Source organism: Musa acuminata, chromosome BXJ1-3 (assembly GCF_036884655.1).
Source record: "Musa acuminata AAA Group cultivar baxijiao chromosome BXJ1-3, Cavendish_Baxijiao_AAA, whole genome shotgun sequence".
Lineage (NCBI taxonomy): Eukaryota > Viridiplantae > Streptophyta > Magnoliopsida > Zingiberales > Musaceae > Musa > Musa acuminata.
The window spans coordinates 5,513,177-5,536,816 of NC_088329.1; the positions used below are offsets into that span (position 1 = coordinate 5,513,177).

Here is a 23,640-nt window from a genome sequence, read left to right on the forward strand (position 1 = left end):
GAATTAGATTCTATCATCTCTTATACAATTTATTAATGAGAAAACAAATCGAGCTTCCATGAGTCTTATTTTATAAAATTATTGATTTATCGATCCTTCTTTAGAAAGTTAGTTTTATACATATCTTCGATAAAGGAATCATACAAAGAATTTGTCAACGAATTTTGCTAGATTAAGAGAGGTGGATAGATCTTTTAAGGAAATATTTTCGCATGAATTATTTGATCTGATCATCTATTTGAAGTCATCAGAGGTTATGATTGTCCTCGTGTTTGAAAATAATAATTTTAAATTTAAATGTTTTTTGGGGAAAAACGATGTGAAGGTTTGATTCATTAGGAATAGACTTGATGCCTTGTTTTATGTTGTTACTGTAAGCGTTGTATTATATGTTGGGAAGGGCTTTGGTCCGGCATTCATGAATCGCCCAATCCACCGCTTTGCGCTTACCAGCCCATCTCAACGACACCCACTTTTCTGCCCTATATATATGTGCGTGTAATTATCTCCTATGCGTGTTATAAACGATAAATAGGGATTTCGCGTCTACGCCCTTCGAAACTGAAACCCTAGTTTGGAAAGAGAAGTGCACCGGCGATGGCTCGCGGGCGTCATCGGGACGAAGACGACGACTTTATAGACGACGACGAGGAGGAGGAGATGGAGGAAGAGGAAGAGGAAGAGGAGGAGGAGGTTGTCGGGGGAAAGGGTAGGCAGAAGCGGCGCAGATCTGAGTTTATCGACGACGTGGCGGTGGAGGACGATGAGGAAGAAGAGGAAGAAGACGAGGACGACGAGGATGATGGCGGTCACCGAGGCCGGAAGCAGAGGCGGCGGTCGGGCTCGGAGTTTTTTGAGCTCGAGGCGGTCGTGGACAGCGACGATGAAGAGGAAGAAGAGGAGGGGGAGGATGGTACGTCACTCTATTATTTTTTTTGGGGTTAAGATTGGTCTTTTTGTGCTTTGTTGAGTTCTCATTTTGCACTTCTGGAATGACCGACGGGTCGATGCATTCTTGGATGAACATGGTTTTTGTGTAATTGTGCTGGATCACATCATATGACAGAATCGTTTATTGGTGAACCGTCTTTACGGTGTGTTAATTAATTGGTCCATTTTTTCCTGTCATGCTTGCTAAGCTTGTTGCTGCTATTTCCAAAAAATACTTGGACGTAAGGCTTCTCTATGCAAATTAGGTATTTTTGCAGTGATTCAAATGTCGTGGATACAAGAGATCTTTCAATTTTCCTGTTAAGTGGGAAGCAACAGAACTTGCAATTAAGCATATATATTGTTTGACTGCTAGATTGTTTTAGGTGAGGCAGAGATCATTATTTGCAAAAGAACAGGTTATCAATTTGTGTATTATAGTTATTATCACTTATTACTTGCTTGATTGCTGATTTGACCCTTAAATGCTTTCTTTCTACTGGGCTAGTTTTAAAAGAGACCTGTAAGTAGTGGCCTTTCAAGCTTTGTTCATATCAAGGAACATCATGCGCTATGAACCTTCTTGAATTATGTTTAATTTGTGCAACTTTTTATTTTTACATAAAAGATCTTTCTTAGGAATTTTAGTCATGTATTTTATGGTGACAATTTGATTTAGCCTTTTTTGGATTTAGGTATTAGGTTATTCATTTGAATTAGGTGAACCATCCCATGCTATGAAGTTGAGGACTATTAGGGTGTTCATCACTGCTGTGGGAAATCTTAATTACACTTTTTTTTTCTCATCGAGCTGGCCTTACTATGAAGGAGCTAAAATGATTGAAGCTACCTTCCCTTTAAAAATAAACTAGCAGAGCGTCAATGTAAGTTCAATTATTCATGCAAACAAAGTGGTTGTGTTCAGGACACATTCTAGTCACTCTAGTCACAGAGAAGTAATGTCGCTATAGAGACAAGACTTACCCTAAATGGGTCTTTTATATTGAAATGGGGTGACCCATCAACTCACAGGGATGTTATGGTTCTTTTTCTTTTTTTCTTAATTGTCCTGTTGTTTGTTTTCTCCTTTTGTTTCTTTCTAGTGTGGTGTCACACTAGTCATACTAGTACATGACATGGCACAATTTTGATGACCAGCTAAATCCCTTATATTGTTTGAATTAGATCTTGGTTTATGCAATTTTCACTTGTTCCTCATAGGTTTCTTTATATTAGCTTTTAGTCATCTTATTTAAGGTTTAGTTTTTGCTTCATTTTCCTGTCTGATGAGATACGTTCCCTCCTATAGAATACTACCTTTATTTTAGGGATAGTAGCTTGAAGAGAAAATTTACGAGGGAGAAGACGAAGACAGGTAAAGAGGAGTGATTTGGTTGAGAAGAGACATTATTAATATCACATTCTGCTCTGTAGGACATGCTCATATATTAACATTATGGGAAGAGGAACTAATCTTGTCGCTTCACAAAATTCCTTAGGAAGATGACTGTAAGTCTCAAAATGCAATTATTCAAAAAAATAACTATCAAACCTATAATATAGGACTTATTCAACTAATTAGACCCTAAATTGGACTTGGGATGCCATCTAAAATTGCCACTGAAACCATTAACGGAGTATATAAATATTGCTAGATGAGTGCCCTATATTGATGTATAGATGGCTATCCTCTCGTATCACGGTCTTCTCTGTTTCCTATGGTTTTTAAGGGCATCTTTGCTCTTCTCCATCTAGTTTAAGGCTACTCTGATAAATGAAACTTTGAGCGACTTAATCTCACCTTGTTTGAGTTCTCAGCCAAGTAGGACTATGTCTGATTGAATTCCATGAAACTTTGTCAAATTCTACCCGGCTATATCTTGCATCCATGCAGATGCGCAAGGTGGATGGAGACGTTTGTTAGCAGATTGACCCTTCACTTGAAGTTGAACCTATAGTTGGAAGTGCTCGACATCAAATCTAACATCAAAAATTTTTCTATGAATGGTTCGTTTTATAATGGAAATGGTTTTATTATGGTAGTTATGAGTCTTGAGATAGTTGATTAGAGGCCAATTTTAGTTATTAAGTTACAATGAGGCTTTTCCACATAGGTATGTTTGTGTTTAAGTTGATCAAGCTGCACATTAAGTTTGGTCCAATATCAAATATGAAGGTTGAGTCATTGTAGCATTGTCCAAATCACTTAATAGCTAAAGAGGCCAACCTAGACCTTCAATATCACCATAGTGCTTTGAGATGGCAGTAGGTCAAACTGTCAAAGCCCAATATAGTCTAACTTGGATTGGTTGAGGATATTGTCTCACTATATTTATTAGGATTAAAACGTGAAATTTTGTATTTTTACTGTATGTCATACAAGGATTGTGAAATTTTTAAGTTAGACTGTCGTACTTGGAATATGTGATGTAGGACAAGTTTGTGATGAACAGAGAAAGTAAAGGGTAAAGTAATAATCATAAAAGATAATAGACAAAAATGATAACTATTTTATTTGATCTGGATTAATAGGTAACTCCTGGAAATCAATGTTTCAGACTTATCCACGTTTTACATGTGGACCATATAATCATTCCATCATTGAAAAAGAAACATGGCCCTATATCACTCACATAATGTGGGAAAAAGAACTCATTCATTCATCCATTGATTAATGTCCTAGATACAATCCTTTTTCACCTTTTTGTATATCTCCAACAGTCCAACTATGAGAAGAAAAGAAAAATACAAAGTTAAGGAAGAATATAATAACTAAAGTTACATCGCATAAATCATTACATATTAATCATTCATATTTACTTCTTTTGTGGAAGATGTATTGCTATATTTTTTTGGCAAACATTCTTCCTTGTTGATAAAATATTTGGTTGGTTTGCTTTCTCCTTTGTAGATTTTTCAGTAAAGAAGAAACTTCTTTATAAAGATGAATATTCAATTAAATCCGAGATTTATGCCCTTAATTTTTCTTACGAATCATATATCAAATCTAAGGTTTGTCTCCTTTCTTTTAGTTGGCTTTCTTTTTCTTTCTCCATGGTCTATATTGATGACCAATGTAGGATTATGGAAGGCTTTGCCATTTGGCAACTTATGACATTTATAAAGTACGCCTTAAACTAATAAGATTTTAAATTATAAATTCATTAATATGGTCCTGTTTTAATGTGGAACATTTGGGGCCATGGTATGAGTGTGGCTCTGCAAGCACCAATTGGTTTGTAGGAGGAAACAATTAGCTAGTAGCTAGTGCTAGAGTGCCTGTAACTTTCACTTCCCTAATTTGAGGTGAAGAAGAAGCCTATCAGAAGTTATCAACATTGCTATTAAAGTAATCTGACTTAGCATAATTGAGGAGAAACAATATTCCAAAGCTTGGACTCCAAGCATAACCTTACAGCCTTGCAACCATACCTATATAGAATTACAAGTGCTCCAATGCTAATAAGTTCAGCTTGGGATAGCTGTTGACAATCACTAAAATCAGGGCATATGCTCAATTTGGTCTTGGAGTTGGGTGTCAATTTGAAATTTTTGTTAAATTGTAAATAGGCTCTTATTGATAGAATCATGGCAGATCTAATTAATATATTGCAGAGATAGGTTTGTCCTGAATGAACCTTCTTTATCTGGATTGATCATATAAAAATTTTCTAAAAGCGAATGTAGAACACAAAAAAATGACTTTTCTAATAGTGTATTCAGTAGGTCATGTTGATGCATCAAGTAAGATATTTAAACAGGCCCCTTTTTTCATATAGGACTATTTATGATTATGACAATATCTGCAATGTCCTTATAAACGTTTTTGGACATATATGAGTAGTTTCTGATGACATATTTGGTGGCTGTTGTGGTTACTTTTGTGCCTCTTTTATGTAAAAAAGCATATAAATCCATTTTAGATTCTTTAGTTCATTAGCTTTTTTAGTGGTTTGTTGGCCAAAGTTGTACTGGGGAACTTGCTCCACTTTTTTCCCAATATTTATTCTTTATTTCTTGCCATGTTTGCCGAACTGCTCTGTCTTTAACTATGTGAATGTGGTGCCAGACTTGTGTTATTATTGTTATTTGCATGTTTTCTTGTATCATGCTCAGAAAATTCTGTTGTGTGGATATGATGTATAGATTGACATATGTGCACAGAGGCAGAGAAACCTGATATGTGCATGTAGAGTATATGTCTTTGGGAATACCTGGGTACAGGTGTCCTTGATGTGGTTCTGTTTACTGTACACTTCTGAGCTCTACCTACACAATGTGCATCATCGACTCTAATTTATACATATCTTCGTTCGAGGTGTAAGCAAACTGTTTTAAGAGATGTGATGTTATCTATTTAATTATCATTCAGTTTGTGTATGTTCTCTATGTTTTATTTAATACATGATGTGTGATAAAAATACAGATTTTATAAATGATGCTGGAGCTGATCTACCGGATGAAGACGATAATAGAAGGTTACCACATCGTCCAATTCTTATGCAAGAGGATCAAGAAGATGTGGAAGAGATGGAGAGACGAGTTAAAGAGAGATACTCAAAATCAAATCAGATAGACTATGCTGAGGATGCTACTGATGTTGAACAACAAGCTCTATTGCCATCGGTAAAAGATCCCAAGTTGTGGATGGTGAAATGTGCGGTATGCTATTTTCATTATTGTCCTTTTAGCTAGGCCAAGATTGTTTGGTATTGTGCTCACGTTTGCCTATATTAAATTTGCGTTGCATTTTCTCAGATTGGTCATGAGCGTGAGACTGCCATATGCCTCATGCAAAAATTTATAGATAGGGCAGATCTTCAAATCAGATCAGTTATTGCATTGGATCATCTCAAAAATTATATTTATGTTGAGGCTGAGAAAGAAGCCCATGTCAAAGAGGTCTGTAAAATTTGATTGGGATACTGTCTTATGGAACTTAATATTGAGGTTCAAAAAATTTTAATTCTTTTGTTTCAGGCTTGCAAAGGTCTACGAAATATATTTTCCTCAGCAAAAGTGATGCTTGTGCCAATAAAAGAGATGACTGATGTTCTCTCAGTGGAAAGCAAAGCTGTTGAACTCTCTAGGGATACGTGGGTTCGGATGAAGATTGGTATCTATAAGGGAGATCTTGCTAAGGTATGAATGTGTTTGGTATTAGATTGATGCTGTTGTGTCATTCTTTATTTGATGTTTGAATCTTTTTGCAGGTTGTCGATGTTGATAACGTACGTCAGAAAGTGACAGTTAAGCTAATCCCCAGGGTTGATTTGCAAACACTAGCTAATAAGTTGGTATGAATCTTTTTCGTTTTTGATAAGATTAGTATATCCTGTTAGGGCTTTATCGTAATTGTATTACATCAAAGACTTTGACAATGGTTTTTGTTATTCTGGATTCTTTTGCTATTTTGAATTTAAACATGCAATTTTTTTTTCCTCAGGAAGGTAGGGATATCGGAAAGAAGAAGACTTTTGTTCCTCCACCTCGTTTTTTTAATATTGATGAAGCAAGGTTTTACTTGTGATTTCTCATGAAAGTTTTCCTGTGAACTTGATTTAGTTGCTATGGAAATTTTGGCTAGTGTTGATTTATTATTTTAAATTTGGCTAGGGAGATGCATATCCGCGTGGAGCGTAGAAGGGACAAAGACTCCGGGGAATATTTTGAGATGGTTGATGGAATGATGTTTAAAGATGGATTTCTTTACAAAATTGTATCTTTAAGATCAATTAGCTCGCAGAACATACAACCTACATTTGATGAACTTGAGAAGTTCAGGAAACCCGGTGATGATGTTGATGGGGATGTGGCTAGTTTATCTACCTTGTTTGCTAACAGAAAAAAGGGTCATTTTATGAAGGGTGATGCAGTTATTGTTGTTCGGGGAGATCTCAAAAATCTTATGGGATGGGTTGAAAAAGTCGAGGAAGAAACTGTCCATGTCAGACCAAAGATGACAGGGCTTCCTGTAATTACTTTCTTCTACATTTTTTTTCTATGTTTAGTTTCCTTAACATAGATTTTTTGAGGAGAAGAATCTTATCTGGCCAACTGTCTTATGCAGAAAACATTGGCTTTTAACGAAAAGGAGTTATGCAAATACTTCAAACCAGGAGATCATGTCAAAGTGGTCTCTGGTGTTCAGGAAGGTGCAACTGGTATGGTTGTAAAGGTTGAGGGGCACGTTTTGATCATCTTATCAGACACCACAAAGGAACATGTAAGCCATAGGATCAGTGGAGATGTACATATAACAGTTTGTTTTGTTCAGACCATAATTATTTTTAGTGTGGATCAGATACGTGTTTTTGCTGATCATGTCGTGGAGAGTTCTGAAATTACCACTGGAGTTACGAGAGTTGGGGATTATGAGTTACATGATCTTGTGTTGCTAGAGTAAGCTCCTACCTTGTTTATTAACATAGATGTCATGTGATTTATTTGGATTGATCCTTTTGACTTAGTCTTACTCACAAGTTGAACTCTCCAGCAATATGTCTTTTGGTGTAATTATACGTGTGGAAACTGAAGCATTCCAGGTAAATAATATTGGTAGATGGTAATCAGTAGCTTTTAACATGTATCTAAGCAAAATGCTTTTCTTTAGGTTCTCAAAGGAGTAGCAGACAGACCTGAAATTGTGCTTGTTAAATTAAGGGAAATAAAATGCAAGATTGAGAGGCGGTCAAATGCCAAGGATCGATCTAATAACATTGTTTCGATTAAGGATGTTGTTCGGGTTGTTGAGGGCCCATGGAGGGTAAGAACTATTTTTTGTTGCATTGCATTCTTAATTTACTTATTTACTCATCCTTTTGACAGCATACTTGAATTTATTTATTTTTCTGAACTAGGGGAAGCAAGGTCCTGTTGAGCACATACACAGAGGATTTTTGTTCATCCATGATCGACATCACCTTGAGCATGCTGGTTTTATTTGTTCCAAAGCTCAGTCTTGTGTGGTTGTGGGTGGATCACACGGGGGCAGTGATAGAAAAGTGTGTTATTGTGCTTAAATTATACTAAGATATAAAAATGTTATTATGTCATAATAAGTTAATAACTACATGTTATTATATTGCAGAGTGTTGATTCCTTGGACTCTAGATTTGGTGCTTTTCGATCTTCACCTCATATTCTTCAGTCGCCAAGAAGGCTGCCTCTTAGAGGGCCACCTGTTGATTGTATGCCTCATCATCTCTCTTTTGACTTGATTGTTTCTAAGTCTCTCTGTTAACTCTTAATTCACTGGACAAATTTCTATATTTGACACTACCTTTATGTATAATGGATGTGAATCAAATTTAATGCAGTCGGTGGAGGATTTAGAGGTGGAAGAGGACATGATTCGTTAATAGGTAAATGCATTAAGATTAAATCTGGTCCCTTAAAAGGATATCGAGGGCGTGTTAAGGAGGTAACAGGTCCTTTAGTCCGGGTTGAGCTGGATTCTCAGATGAAGATTGTTACAGGTAAGCATACATGTTTATTGATTTTCGTTGTTTTGTATCCATAGTCTAATCTCTGTTGTATTTGCAGTCAACAGAAAAGACATTGCTGACGCAACTGGTGTAGCAACCCCTTTCCGGTAGTTATTCATCTCATGCTTGACTTTCCATAGGAGTTTGGTATTGTATCAGATATTCATTTTTCTAAAAATTTTATTCATCAGTGATTCGAGATATGGATTGGGTAGTGAAACACCCATGCATCCATCAAGAACACCATTACATCCTTATCAGACTCCAATGAGAGACCCTGGAGGTCAGTCTTTGAATTTCTTTCAATGCTATGAGAAATATTTTTCCTTCTGAAATTTGTACAGTTAGTTGCTGCGTGTAACTGTAACTAGTAGTCTCTTGTTTTCCAACATTTGGATAATAAACATTTGGATACAAATTTTAATTTCTGCAGCAACTCCTATACATGATGGAATGCGGACACCAATGCGTGATCGGGCTTGGGCTCCGATGAGTCCTGCAAGGTTTGTTGAAAAATTGTTTATATATGTGACTGGTAGACTTTTGCTTACTGTGAACTGCCTATGTGGTCACAATTGAATATGCTGATGTATATATGGCCACATTTTCATGTGAGGCCACATTTTTTGTGCATATGCTGACCAAGGTTCGCAATACCATACCGTACCGGTGTTTCGACCTGGGCTCGGTACTGGTACGGTACGGTATACCTAGCGGTACACCCAGGTGTATCGAGCGGTATACTCAAGTGTGCCGAGTACTGTAGCACTGCTACGGTGCTACAGTGCACTCGGACCGGTAACAGGCGGTCCGTGTACCGGCAACCTGTCGGACCGGTATGTACCGCCCGTACTGGGCGGTACAGTTCGGTACTGCAGACCATGATGCTGACCACATAAGCAGTTGTGTAGATATACGTTAAGGCATTATTGTCAAGAAGATTCATGTAGTTAAACCCAAATAACTGGCACTTTATAGCTTGTGGGAGCAATTATACTCTCGAGATAAAGAATACAATGATATTATTGATCGAGCAATAATATGAAAAATAATATGAGAAAAGTGCACATCTTTGGTAACTTTCGGATAGGATTTGTTAAACATTAACACGGTTATACGTCTTTAGTTTGCAATAGCAAACTAAAGCTAGTTCCATAAAGTCCTTTTCAAGAAAAGTTGGATGAATAATGCTGGTATGTTATGCATTGCACTTGTTTTGTGTTTTACAGTCAAACAGGAAAATCAAGGTATGGAATACATTGGGTACTTGTTCTATGGGGATGTTTTCATAGTCTTTGAAGTTTTTGGTAGTTAAAGTGTGTTCTTTCATAACTATATGCTGTTTGCTGGACCCATTGTCTTTAAGATTCTGGGTCCTCTTTGGCAAATAAATTCCCTTAAATAGATAAATCCTCTCTTATTTGGTGTTGAAAATGATAAATTGAATATTGACCACTGAAACCTTCTCGGGGTAAAGAACGAAGAAACAAATTATTAAATTCATCAAATGAAACAGAAATAATACGGAACACAGCCTCAGGAATCGGTACTTCTCCTAGGTCATAAATTTTTGTGAACAAATAAGAAGGTAACAATAGTTAACTGACTGCTGATATTTATGATGCTAATACACTATACAGGGATAGCTGGGAAGAAGGTAATCCTGCTACCTGGGGAACCAGCCCACAGTATCAGGTATACTTCATTTTGTTTGCTACAGAATTTATATTCTCGCTACTTCAAGCATACATAAAAATAACGGCCTAGATCTTGCATTCATATTCTAGTTCTTTCGAGTAATTATTTGAACCAACAGCTATCAAATTGTTACAGTTAGGAACTCCTGTCCGGACATATGAAGCACCTACTCCCGGTTCAGGTTGGGCTAGCACCCCCGGAGGTAACTATAGTGATTCGGCAACACCAAGGGAAAGCAGCTATGGTAATTGAATGAATGCAACTTTTACAAGCTTCTACTTTGCTTTCTCAACATTGGAGATGTAACTTATTCTCTTCCCAGGAAGTGCACCAAGTCCATACTTACCTTCAACACCTAGTGGGCAGCCTATGACACCTAGCTCTGCATCTTACCTTCCTGGTACCCCTGGTGGACAGCCCATGACGCCTGGAAACGTTGGGTTGGATATGATGTCTCCAACAATAGGTAGCTATCTCTACTTTTTTACATACTCTTTCGGAGTCTTTTTTGTTCCATTCATGTCAACTTCTAGCTGATGGTTTGACCTGGATATGGCCCAATAAATGCACTTGAAAGTGCATGCATATGGAAACTATAACATTGCAAAACTGGTATATTGACTAATTCAGAGTTTTTAACTATTAACTGATTCTATTTGCTTTTACCTTTTCTGGGACATGATAATAATATCCTGACAGTTCATATATTTCTTTTGGAGTTGGAGAACCAATGTTCGATTTGGTGGTTCTTTGAGGGTTGGCTTTTTTTATAGTTAACGTTCCTATCTCATTGCAATATTTTTTGACATGAGAGTTACCAAATTTTTAACTATTATATGTCTTTGGGCACTCCTGTTTCTGGTGCTGTTATGTTGATTGAAGTGTAGCATTATCTATATCCATTTGCTTTGGAACAATAAAGTTGCAGATAATGTCTTTCCTTCAAACAATAAAGTGGAATGAAAATAAAAAGATCCCTGATATTAGTTGCTTTATTGGCAGGTGGAGAGAACGAAGGAAATTGGTACATGCCTGATATTTTTGTTAACATTGTAAAACCTGGAGGCGATTCTCATGTCGGAATTGTTAGGGAGGTGCTGATGGTATGTACACACAACTAATCATAGTGCTTGTCTGAGTTCCATTTTTACACCTTAAACTCTGGTGGTGGTGTACCAGACTCACTTATCAAGGGTTGAGGGTTCAAAACCTCATCCGACATATTTAGAAGGTGCCAGTTAGTTTTAGCTGGTAAAGACCTTGATAGTTTATCGTAGGGTCTTGGGCTTGAATCCCACTTGTGCCACTTATCCTTTGCAAAAAAAAAAAATCAATTGTTTTCGTTATACAGATGGAATGAAAGTGGATGATAAAATCTTATTATGTTTGCAACAAACTCTTAGTTTCTTATTAATAACTTGTTCATTTACAGGATGGGTCCTGCAAAGTTGCACTCGGATCAGTTGGCAACGGGGAGACACTAACGATTGGTTCATCAGACTTAGAGGTGGTCAGACCTAAGAAATCTGATAAAATTAAGATTATGAATGGCACACTGCGTGGAGTGACAGGAAAACTCATTGGCATAGATGGTTCCGATGGAATTGTTAAATTGGATGATACCTATGAAGTCAAGATTTTAGATATGGTCATTCTTGCTAAATTAGCAACAACATGATACGATGGTCATTGTAGATTTCTGGTTCTATTGTTTTTTCCAGAGCAGAAGAAAGCTGGATGTTGGGATGATATGGTAGTTGTTTGCCGATATTGCTTTTCATTTTATACCAGGAACGTTTTCATCATCCACACAATATGGTGGCCAGGAACCTTTCAGATGCCTTTTCACCTTCCACAATGTCACCTTATACAATGTAGTAGATATTATTGTTCTCCAGTAGTTGTAAATGTAAATGGTGGTGAAATGTGGTAATTGATATGATACGTGTCATTAATTCTTACCAATTGATATGTTCTCCCTTGTCGCCAGCAGTCTGCAGTCTAGTTTTAACAATTTTGCCTGTGGTGTTGATGGTTTATTCATCTTCTTTGCTGCAAACATCTGTTCATGCAGTTTAAAAGTAAAACAAGGGTCGGTCAATTTTTTTGCCATTATTCTAAATCCCCATCAATGTTAATTATCAATCTTATGACAATTTGATTGGTATAAAATGATTGGTATATCTTATGACAATTATCAATGTATTTTATAATAAAGATAATAAGTCATCTTTTTTTTTCATATGATCGTAAATTTAGGTATGTATATTTTGAGAAACCTTATAATATTATGTTTGCTTATTAAATAATAAAAAAAAGATGAAATATTATCCGCAACGATATTTATGAATGGACTTATAATGTTTATACCAAGAACACTGTAAGTTTATTAAAAATATTATAATCAAACATTAATTAGTTAGTGTAAATGGTCATTTATCTTGCTTATCGATCTGATATTTTGTAAGATGACTTGTATAAGAGTTTGTGGTTTTAGATGAAGATAAAGAAGGTTTTCATATATTTTAAAATAAATAAAAATAAAAATTCTTTTGGTTTTCCTGATGGCTTTAAATTTTGGTTTATATATTTGTTTTCATTTATCATGAAAGAACGATAATATTTAAGGGTGAAGTACTACCCAATTATAATATTTTTTATTAATAAATAAAAGCATATTGATTTTATTTAAGAACATTATAAGTTAGTTTTAATTAGTTTAAATCCTCATAAATCTTAATATTAACTTTATCCTAAGTTTTTAGATTTTTTAAAGTAATTTACATGAGAGTCTTTGGTTTTGATAAAAATTAGGAATGTTATAACAAAAATTTTTAATTATTTTTTCATTTAGCCTTAAACTTATGCTTATATATACTGAAAAAAAACTTTTGATATATGCTTTTGTTTATCGTAGAAGAATGATAACCAAATAGGATAAATTATAATGTTTTTTACTACCCAACACAAACATGGTAACATCATTCGAAAAATAGTAATTAGTTCGGTGAACTAAGACATTGTGGAACTTTATCTAAAAATATCATAATCGGTGCAGTTCAATCGATTGGCTCAGACTCTTCAATGTAAAAGGTAGGGTTCAATAGGAAAAATATAATGTAATATAATATAGAATGAGAAAATTTTAAAATAAAATATGATATAATTAGCCTTCAGGCTAATTATGTATCATCCTACAGAAGCATTTAGGCTCATTTACTATAACATTGTCGGTTTATTTATCATAATATTATCGATTTTACTAACGAAAATATAAAAATAAAAAATAAAGAGATAAATTAATATTATAGTTGATGGTGATAGACAAAGTTATTCTATAACGCTATGGTTGGTTGTTGTGAATGAGAAGAAAGATAACGAGAGATGAGACCCACTTTGCATCTATATTGATATTAACATGGTTGACGAGTTATCCTTTTGATATCAATATAGTTGTGCTGCTTAGTAATTACGTCAATGTCAACATAGATGCAGAGCACTTTGCATCTATATTGATATTAACATGGTTGACGAGTTATCCTTTTGATATCAATATAGTTGTGCTGCTTAGTAATTACGTCAATGTCAACATAGATGCAGAGTGATAAAAGGGTTTCTCGATATTTACGTCAATGTCGACATAGATACAAAGTGAGCTTTATCCTTTATCGTCGCTCTCCTCACCTATAACAACTATTTGCAACCCCCAACGACGTTGTTGTCCGTCGTCATCATCAATTGAAATGTTAAAATTATTTTTTAAATTTTATATTTTTGTTAATAAAATTGACGTCGTTACGATAAATAGACCTAGATATTTTTTTTAACTAATAAAATATTAATATAATTTTTAAGATATACAAATTAAGGTATTAAAAATAACTAACTACATGCGATGGGTAATATATAATTAGTCCGTGACTTTCACATGCATTTTATTTTAGTGGAATAACAAGTTTGGATTTCTTAGCTGAATAATAGTCAATGGGAAACCAAACAAAAGCAAACGAAAACACAACAAAAACTGGCACGGCGCTCTTTGGACGCATATATTACCAAAAACTATACTCCACGAGTCATGACGACTGAATTCGTAGCCAATCATGCAAGAAGGTATCTTTTCCCTCATCTCCATGCTCCACACACTGCCGCTTGGCTCGTACAGTGCGAGATCGCTGCCATCCTTCGGCCCCCGTATCCGAAGCCGACGGCCAGATGGCGAGCGGCCAAGACCTCCTCCGCCGACCCTACGCCGACGAGGAGGACCCGGCCATCCGCCACCGCGCAATCCCCGACGACGCCGCTCCGCCGACCAGCGGAGAGAAGACCCGCCCGGCCCGGTCGAAGCGCGTCGCGTCGCTCGACGTCTTCCGCGGCCTCACTGTAGCGGTACCGTCCCGCCCGATGCATCATTCTCCGCTCTGCTGCTTTGGATTTTTACTGTGGTCGCCTGATGTGGGTGGTTGTTGGGCAGTTGATGATCCTGGTGGACGGAGCCGGTGGCGAATGGCCGGTGATCGGACACGCGCCGTGGAATGGGTGCAACCTCGCCGACTTCGTGATGCCCTTCTTCCTCTTCATCGTTGGGATGGCCATCCCTCTTTCCCTCAAGGTTGTTCCCATTCGGTTTCGTTGTTTCTATGTTCCCCTCTTTTGTTTGGATTGCTGCAAAGGCATATCTGTTGTCGATGGTGCTTGCAGAGGATCCCGAGCCGGGCGCGGGCTTTGAGGAGAGTGATGGTTCGGACGCTCAAACTGCTGTTTTGGGGCATCATCTTGCAAGGTTAGGGATTACATGATATCGAAAACCCATGTTAGGCAAAAACACAATAAGCTTAATATTTGTCTCAGTTGAATGTTTAATGCCTGAATGAGTTCCGTGCTTTACGACTTTTTTGTTCCTCGGTTTTCCCTTTTCCGCATATGGTCGTTGATATATACATAAATTTTTGCCACAGTATGCGGCTTTTATTATCCATATGTAAATTATTTGAATGAAATTTTTGCATTTTATTTTTCATTATGTCAAATGAATGATTTTTAGAAAAAAATCTCAGGTTTTTTTAAAATTTTCTTGAAGAGAGTCTCGTCGTTTGCAAAATGAAAGTTGTCTCTGCTTTAGATCAGTGTTTTAGTCGATCTAATCCAGTGGTAGCCCAAACGATGTCAAACCGGTCCGATCCCTCAGGAGAGCCGAAGCCATGTTTTTAAGGGCTCCGAGGACTGATTGCCATGGTTTTTAACTGGAAAAAAAAAAAAGAAAAATTCCAACCAGGTCTCTCTCTCTCTCTCTCTCTCTCTCTCTTGTCGTCACACCCTTCTTCTCTCTTGTATATTATTTGAATGACTATTTTGCAATTTCTTTTTTATGATGTCAAATATTTGGTAATGACAAATGATGTTCTTTTGATTTTGTCAATTTTGGATAAATATTGTATTTTGCATGCTGCTACCCTGACTCTAACGTTGGCAAATATGTTTGTCACCCTATATTTGCACTTGTGAACTTCTTTTTTTTTTTTTTTGGAAAAATGCTACAAACGGGCTCTTCTTTGGGGAAATGGCCACCAGTTTCCAAAACCGTTGCTTTCGGGCTGGAGAACAATTAAGAAAAATGGGACGGTTTTTTTGTAAAAACAAAACTTCTTGTTTGAAAATATCTGCTACCAACACTACCACTACATCCTCTTCTTCCTAATTCCCCATGAATATTATGTTTGAGAATCTACTATTTACATTTCAAGTCATAGTATATGAAATAGAAGTATATATAATCTATTAACATTAAAATATAATATATGATACCAAAATATGCATATTTTTATTATGGGATGATTTCTTTATAAATGGACCTAATATTCAGTTTTTCTTTGAGACCAAAGTATTCCCAAAAAAATTATGCGATCCAAAATTTTCTCTTTTCGATTTGGTTTTTCCTCTCCAATTGAATCAATTGAAACCGATTTATCTTTTATTAAGTTATATAACAATTAAAATTATTATAATATATAACTAAATTTGTAAAATTTAATGAATAAAAAACAAAATTGATTAAAAATATAACATAGCATACTGAAGATATTTTATTTTTAAAAAATGGTTAAATATAAATAAATAACAAAATAAAAATATGAAACTATAATATTTATGTAAAATAAATATTAATAAAACCTATTGTGATGACATTGATATGCTAAATAATAACATAATATCATTATATTAAACTTAAATGAATAAATCTACAAGATCATGCAAATGGGAGCAAAAAATTTCAGTGTAACGGGGAAGAAATAAAAAAAGAATCAATACCTAGAATCCAAGCTTGCTTTTTTTCTGCCTTCTGAGTTTGGGGGCAGAGGTCATATCTGTTCCTTGTTGAAGTAACATATGATCTTTCTTCTTAAAAAGAATGCAACAGTACCAAGAATGAGGCATCATCTTCAATTAAACAAAAAGCTTCACCATCATATCATTTTTTCCCTTAAATCCTACTTGTATTAGAAATGGAAATAGGGTTCTCTGGATGCTGTGGGTCTTATTGGATGGGAGAAGACGACTCAGCAGGCTTTCTTATATTTAATCATTGGATTAGGGTATTTTCTTCGTTTTATGTGGGACGGTGCTCGAATTAAGAATGGGCCCTATGGTTTATTTCTCTTTGTTAATTAAACCATTCTAAATTTAGAACCATTTAAATGAAACTAATCTAAATCAAAAAGTATGAAAACCTAGGAAATATGCGGAAAAAAAAGGGGTAGTTCTACAAAAATGGGTGTTTTCTTACAAAAACTGATATCCATGCCTTTTTGTGAGAAATTGTCCCGCAGAATTTTCGAAGCCCTTCCTGGTTGCATGAGATTGAACTGTAAGAAAAAAATTTAAGACCAAAATGAGTGTTTCTAGAACACTAAATAGAAACACAAAGAATTAATACGGAAATTGAATACCTTCTGCCATTGTTGTTGAGAATTTCGATAATGGTTCCTCTTACTATTTTGATACTTCTTGGCTCAGAACTCTCACAAATTCTTAAGATTGAGAGTGAGCCTAGGGACCATAACTTATTTATATAGATGTTCTACCATCAAGAACGTTTTTCTTCATTATCACCAACTTTTCAAAAATTAATTCAAGTAAATGTTTGGATCATAATGAATGAAGAAATTTAATGATAACGGTTACATTCATAATGAATGAAGAAATTGAAACGTTTGGACCATAATGAATGAAGAAATTGTGGATAATAAATGAGAAAACTTAATGAGAACAGTTACATGAACTACCACTACTTAGAAAGATATTTTTGTCTATTAATTATTTTCTTGTTTGAAGAATTTTTCCTCTCTTGCCCAAATTTGGTTGAAATTCTGAAGATTCTGTGAAAACTTCCTTGGGGCCTTCTTATTTTTGGTACAATCAATCCCATGCATGGTTGACAAAATGCTTGAATATATTTATTACTGTTGAAAATCATTTCTGACCTTTAAATCTAATTCTTCAAAGCTTGTTTTTCTATTTCATGTGTATTAATCTAGATGCTTTTTTTATTCTTTCCTTCTTTCCAGTTTTTCCTAAACGATAAGTTTACAGGTGGATATTCTCATGCTCCTGACAAGCTCACTTATGGAGTTGACATGAAACAAATTAGATGGTGTGGTATCCTCCAGGTAAGAGTGAAAAAGTCAAACAGATATGCAAAAGCCTCTGAAAACAAGTTTTATTCTAAAATGGACCTATGGAAGATTTGATCACCTTATTTTTTGCCTTCCTAGCGAATAGCTCTTGCATATATGGTAGTAGCAGTCCTCGAAATTTTGACTAAGGATACCAAATTTGAGGATCAGTCAACTACAAGTTGTTCTCTATTTAAGTTGTACTGCTGGCAATGGTAATGTTCTCTTTCTCTTTTTCCTTCACCTCCCAGTAAACATTTTTGTGAGTATCAGCTATTCATGTGTCAATCCATATCTTTTTCCTATAGATGCAGGCACAGATAATACTTTCTGATCTCTAAGTTGAATCTTAACAAGAATGTGCAACTATTTTTGCTTTGTAACCCAGAAGAATTGTTTTCCATCAGTTTGGAAATGTTATTTCAGTTACCATTGACATGTACCTATCTAAAGTTTCTATTTTTGTACATGGAATGGAAGTATGTGAATCAGATATTGGCTAATTATTATGTTTTCATCATTGCACTTTTCATGTTTCTACATATTTCTCTGATCTCTATATGTAACTTTCTCTTATGCATTTCCATAATTTGATATTCCTGCATTTCGTGCTGTTTTTATGTTGAGAGTTCAAGATTTCTTGACATCGTTTCTTCTAAAAATTGGTACCTATAATTGCTTTAACCTAGTGGGAACAATCATGATGATGAATGAACAACATATCTTGTCGCATTTTACATCAAATTTCAATTAGTTAAAGGACAAAAGCAAACCAAAATCAATCAGGATAAGATTATATACAGCCACCAAATTTTAGTAGTCACTTCATCTTAACATTGCATAGTCACTTCATCTAAAGTCTTAACATTGCATATTGATCAGTCTTAACAATGCATAATCGCTTCATCTAAAGTCTTAACATTGCATATTGATCAGGAGATCATTGCAATAGACTGATATGCAAATCAAGTAGGCTAATTCAGATTTGTATGTCTCAACATTATGCTTGTAGTACTTATGTTCCATTTTTGTTTATAAGATCAGGTTATTTGGCGCATGTGTTCTTGCGATCTACTTCGCAGTAATTTATGGGACATATGTTCCTGACTGGGAATTTACAGTGCATGATAGTGATAGCCAAGATTATGGAAAGGGCTTCAAGGTATGCAGTTAAATCACCAACATCAGAAATTGATATATTACTTTGCCACTTTGACATTTCATCAAGCTGCTTCTCTATTTTCTTTCCCTTTTGCATGTGATTCTATTTAAAAACTTCCATATTGTACTTGGCATCATGCAGCATACACACTGTCTTGACTATGTTCTCTGGTATCAGATCTTCAATTTGTTGTTCAACTAATTAATTCTTCAACCTGCATTTGGATCACAGCTAGCCATAGCAAAGATAAATATAAGAAAATAATGATCCAACCTTGTTGCACCTACAATATATGCATGACTTATATCCAACCTTGGATTTTTGGCACATTTAAAAATGCAGCAGACATCCGCATGTGAGAGACTCTTTTTTGTGTGTCTTTCATTTTCAGTTTCATTAATTTTTACATCCAACATGTATTCTTTTTTATCTCTCATTAGAATTACAGTATGAGTATCTGTCCTTGAATAGAGTTGTTGGTTTTGAATCACGTGCTTCTTGCAATATGAACCATTACTCCTTTGATGATTGTTTATTGTTGATATACCAACTTTTTTTAGGTAATTTGTGGTACCAGAGGAAGCTTGGACCCTCCTTGCAATGCTGTAGGTTATGTTGATCGACAAGTACTGGGGATCAACCATATGTATCGCGGACCGGCTTGGAAAAGATCCAAGGTGGTTTTGTTATAAAAAAGGACCATTCATTTTTCCTATCCTTCAGTTTTCCTATGAATATTTTTCTTATTATCTAAGCAATTATGACTTGTTCGTATGTTGTGGTTCTCAAGTTTTTCGTCTTCCAAAGTAATGCAGGCTTGCACTTATGGTTCACCCCATGCGGGACCTTTACGAAATGATGCTCCAGCATGGTGCCAATCACCATTTGAACCCGAAGGGATTGTGAGGTTAGGTCTGCTAGAGGTTCATTATCCTAATCTGAAGTATTTTACTATCATCTTCCATCTTGATACCAACTTATTTTATGGGTTCTGCTACTAGATGCTCATTTGATAAGGGCCTGTCTTAATTTATACAAGAAATGATTATGTAAACTTTTAAAACTTATGCTTTCATCCAGTCTGGCTAAACTACATGTATGCCATGTGGAACTAATATGTCCAGTTGTCCACTCAGTGGGCTTGGTTGGCCAAGGTGGGGTTGAAGTCCCTTTAACATGGCAAGCCACCCAGTCTCCAACCAAGAGTGCTATGGCTGCCAACTGTATAGCCAATCACACCAGTCCCTCCTCAATCCACATGCATGTGGGATTTTATTTTCCCTAATGATCTTTGTTGCTTAATCAACTCAGATGCTGCAGGGGAATCTTGTACTCGTTTATTCATCCAAAATTAGCTTTCCTTTTTCTGTTGAAAAATACAAACTTCTTCCTCAACCATAAATTTTCTCATTTGTAAGGGTGAATGTCAGTGCTTTGTCCTTTTGGTACTCTAGCTTCAGTCTTAGTTATATCTTTTTTGTGTTTGGTTGGGATGTGTTGTCACTAAAGCATGTTAATACTGATGTATTATGTTTTCCTACATATTATCATGCTTAGAAACAAACAAGTTCCTTCCCTGTTGTATGGCCATCAACATGATCTATGCTTGAACAAGATAGGCAAATATAGGGAGTTTCTAACTCATATTCAATGAAATTCAAGATCTAATGTTGGTCATGTTCTGATTTCTGTACATAGTCATTTCTGACATTTTCCAAATCTTTGATATTTCTGTAGCTCAATCTCTGCCATTCTGTCCACTATCATTGGAGTACACTTCGGCCATGTGCTTGTGCATATGAAGGTTTACTTTACTTTTCATGAACAGATAGATAAATGGAATTACTGTACTATACTACAGTTTTCTTATTTGACTTGTTTTAATACTTTACTTTTTCTCCCAGAGTCATCTTAATAGACTAAAACAGTGGATTTCAATTGGAATATCTCTCCTTGTGTTTGGAATTATTTTGCATTTTACACATGGTAAGGGAACTTTCATTTCTGTGGAACCTTGTACAGCATCTCTTTCCAATATGTTATACTTGCTATTATTATCATTTCTGTAAATTTTCCTGATCTTTATTGACTGCTGGGATGTTCATGCAGCAATTCCACTGAACAAGCAGCTCTATAGTTTCAGCTATGTTTGTGTCACAGCTGGGGCAGCAGCAATTGTTTTCTCCATCTTCTATTTTCTGGTATTACATTAATAATTCATGAAAATTATATTCATCTCAATCTGAAACAGTCAATGATATGAAAGACATGCCTCTCTTATTAGTGCATATCTTTTTGTCTTGCCAATAGCTTTGCAATTCACTGCACTGTAACAATATTCCAAACTTAGTTCCCACCACTTATTTGGTCAGAACATAGGTTTCTCTTTCATTTACGTTTTATTACTCAGGTTCATCTTGTCCATGTATCTGACTCTCAGATTCCAAAATGAAAATTGTATTAGGATTGATCTAGGATGGCTGGACTAAGTCATAATATTCTGATGACAGATTTTTGTCTTTTGCCTACTGTTTTCACTATTCCTTTTGCAGCGCTCTTTCTAAGGGGCTTCCCTTGTATGTCAGGTTGATATTTTGGGTCTGCGTAATTTATTTCGACCATTGGAATGGATTGGGATGAATGCAATGCTTGTCTTTGTAATGGCTGCAGAGGGCATATTTGAAGGATTTCTCAATGGGTGGTACTATGAGAGCACTAATAACACATTGGTACATGTCTAGGCACTTTTTTAGCTTCAATTTTTTCTTGAATTATTGTCCAGCCAGAGGCATGGGGTTAGGACTGATGAAATCCTTCCCTTGTTTGTTCAGTTCCTATATCCAATGCATCTATTTTTCCTTCTCAGCTAGTAATTTGAGACCATAAACTTGCAGGTTTATTGGATTCAAAAGCACATTTTCATCCAAGTGTGGCAATCAAGAAGAGTGGGTATTCTTCTTTATGTTGTATTTGCTCAGATCTTGTTTTGGGGGCTAGTAGCGGGTATTTTGCATCGGTTGGGCATCTATTGGAAACTATAAAGATTGAAATGTGGCTATAAAGATTGAAATCCTTCCCTGTCCTTGATTTGTGTACAAGTGTGTAAAGAAGTCTGCAGGTTATAGATGAGGGAAGAGATTCATGTAGCCATCTCCAAGTTCTTAGGACTTGGAGAAGGCCTTGTTGATGTTGTTGTGAAGTAAATGATGTAAGTTTGTATTTGAATGGTTCAAAGTTTTAATCAATGCAATGCACTTCAATAGGCAAAATATATTGACTATTTACATGGTTGAAGAATTCTTTTGATACAAGCCTGGCACAGTAGTGTAAGACTCTTGTCAATTGTAAATGCATCATCTCGAAACACATCAATCTTTTCTTAGCATGCCTAGATAATTTAACTAATTGAAATAAATATGCCAAGTAATTTCATAGGAATTGATCTAATAATTGCATAAACATGATTCTTAATTACTGATTAGGAGAAAGAGTATTAGTTAGTAAGATAGGGACAGCATGAGTAGCGTGCTAATATAAGATTAACTTTAGAATATTAATCATACTGTATTGGTTATAGAGGACTGATTAGTTCTATAGTTAATTAGGTTTCAGCAGGTACCCAAAACTATTCATTTCTGTATGTCTTGCAATTTTGTTTTTGCATCTCAAGAGCTGCCCATGAAGAATTCAAGGATATTTGGATCAAAATAGACTTTTGGCAACCTAACTTCTTCCTCATGCGATGTTGATATATCGTTATTAGTCATAGCATCCAATATAGTCTCTTGATCTTACATTTTAATGAGGAAGCTCATAATTTCATGCATTATAAGAAAGACCTTTCATTCGAGGACATATGATTATCCTAATGATTGTTTTTACTAACCTTTCATTTTTTTTTTTGACATACTTTGAGAAGAATAAATGATTTTACTTTTCTAGAAAAAAAACTTAATTCTTATATAAAATTAAATGACAATAATTGGTTCTAGATTTTAGAAACCTAAGTCATTAAATGGTTGATTTACTGATTAATAAGATTATTTAAATTTATCTTTGAGTTTTTTTGAATTTTCTATTTGCTTTCTCGTGCACCGATTAGGTTTTGCATGTAGAAAGACGTGCAAAATATCACGTTCTTTTTGTAATATATAAGAGTTAAAGGGTTTTTATGAAAATATAAATTTGTGATGGTATGCAGGAGTACAATGTAATAGCAAATAATTGGAGGGTTTGGATGAAAATATCAATTTCTGATGCACCTCCCCATGTAATATTGAAGAGTTGGAGGGTTTTATTGATAATATAAATGTGTTAAGAAATTTCTCACGGAGCTAGTTAAATATTACCTTATGTAAGACTTTATAATATCTTGATCTTTCGATTTAAAATAATTATATTAAAGTTTTTATAGTTATAAAGGTGAAACATCTAGTTTTATTTATCATAAAGTCATTGGTTTTACCGATGAACGTATGAAAACAATTGATAAAAAGATAATTTCAATATCCTAATTATGTTTTGGTAGTAGTAGCAAACGTGACGTCGATAGGAGTTGCGAATGATGTTGTGGATAAGGAGGGAGAGTGACGATGAGAGGTGAGGCAAAGGGAGAGTGGTACCGACGCTTTGTATTTACGTCGATATCGATGTAGTTGTCAAGCAACGCTGATGTAGATGTAGAGTGACG

The 23,640-nt window shown here is 35.3% G+C and overlaps 2 protein-coding genes across 2 annotated transcripts; both read left to right on the forward strand.

Moving 5' to 3' along the window:
* The first annotated feature begins 510 nt into the window (after positions 1-510).
* On the forward strand, positions 511-12,080 carry LOC135618665 (putative transcription elongation factor SPT5 homolog 1). Its single transcript, XM_065119751.1, has 22 exons — positions 511-913; positions 5,357-5,592; positions 5,689-5,832; positions 5,911-6,072; positions 6,144-6,227; positions 6,377-6,447; positions 6,547-6,904; positions 7,001-7,156; positions 7,235-7,332; positions 7,427-7,475; positions 7,544-7,696; positions 7,791-7,934; positions 8,021-8,120; positions 8,250-8,408; positions 8,476-8,524; positions 8,609-8,700; positions 8,851-8,920; positions 10,058-10,112; positions 10,251-10,359; positions 10,438-10,581; positions 11,118-11,218; positions 11,548-12,080. Exons 1-22 carry the CDS (start codon positions 598-600, stop codon positions 11,791-11,793), a joined length of 3,096 nt encoding a protein of 1,031 aa, XP_064975823.1. The 5' UTR covers positions 511-597; the 3' UTR covers positions 11,794-12,080.
* A 2,112-nt stretch (positions 12,081-14,192) lies between these two features.
* On the forward strand, positions 14,193-22,234 carry LOC135618668 (uncharacterized). Its single transcript, XM_065119763.1, has 13 exons — positions 14,193-14,504; positions 14,590-14,727; positions 14,817-14,898; positions 17,706-17,782; positions 17,888-18,003; positions 18,833-18,950; positions 19,511-19,627; positions 19,766-19,857; positions 20,688-20,754; positions 20,855-20,936; positions 21,060-21,151; positions 21,536-21,679; positions 21,845-22,234. The coding sequence occupies exons 1-13, from the start codon at positions 14,331-14,333 to the stop codon at positions 21,989-21,991; spliced, it is 1,446 nt and encodes a 481-aa protein (XP_064975835.1). The 5' UTR covers positions 14,193-14,330; the 3' UTR covers positions 21,992-22,234.
* The last annotated feature ends 1,406 nt before the right edge of the window (positions 22,235-23,640 follow it).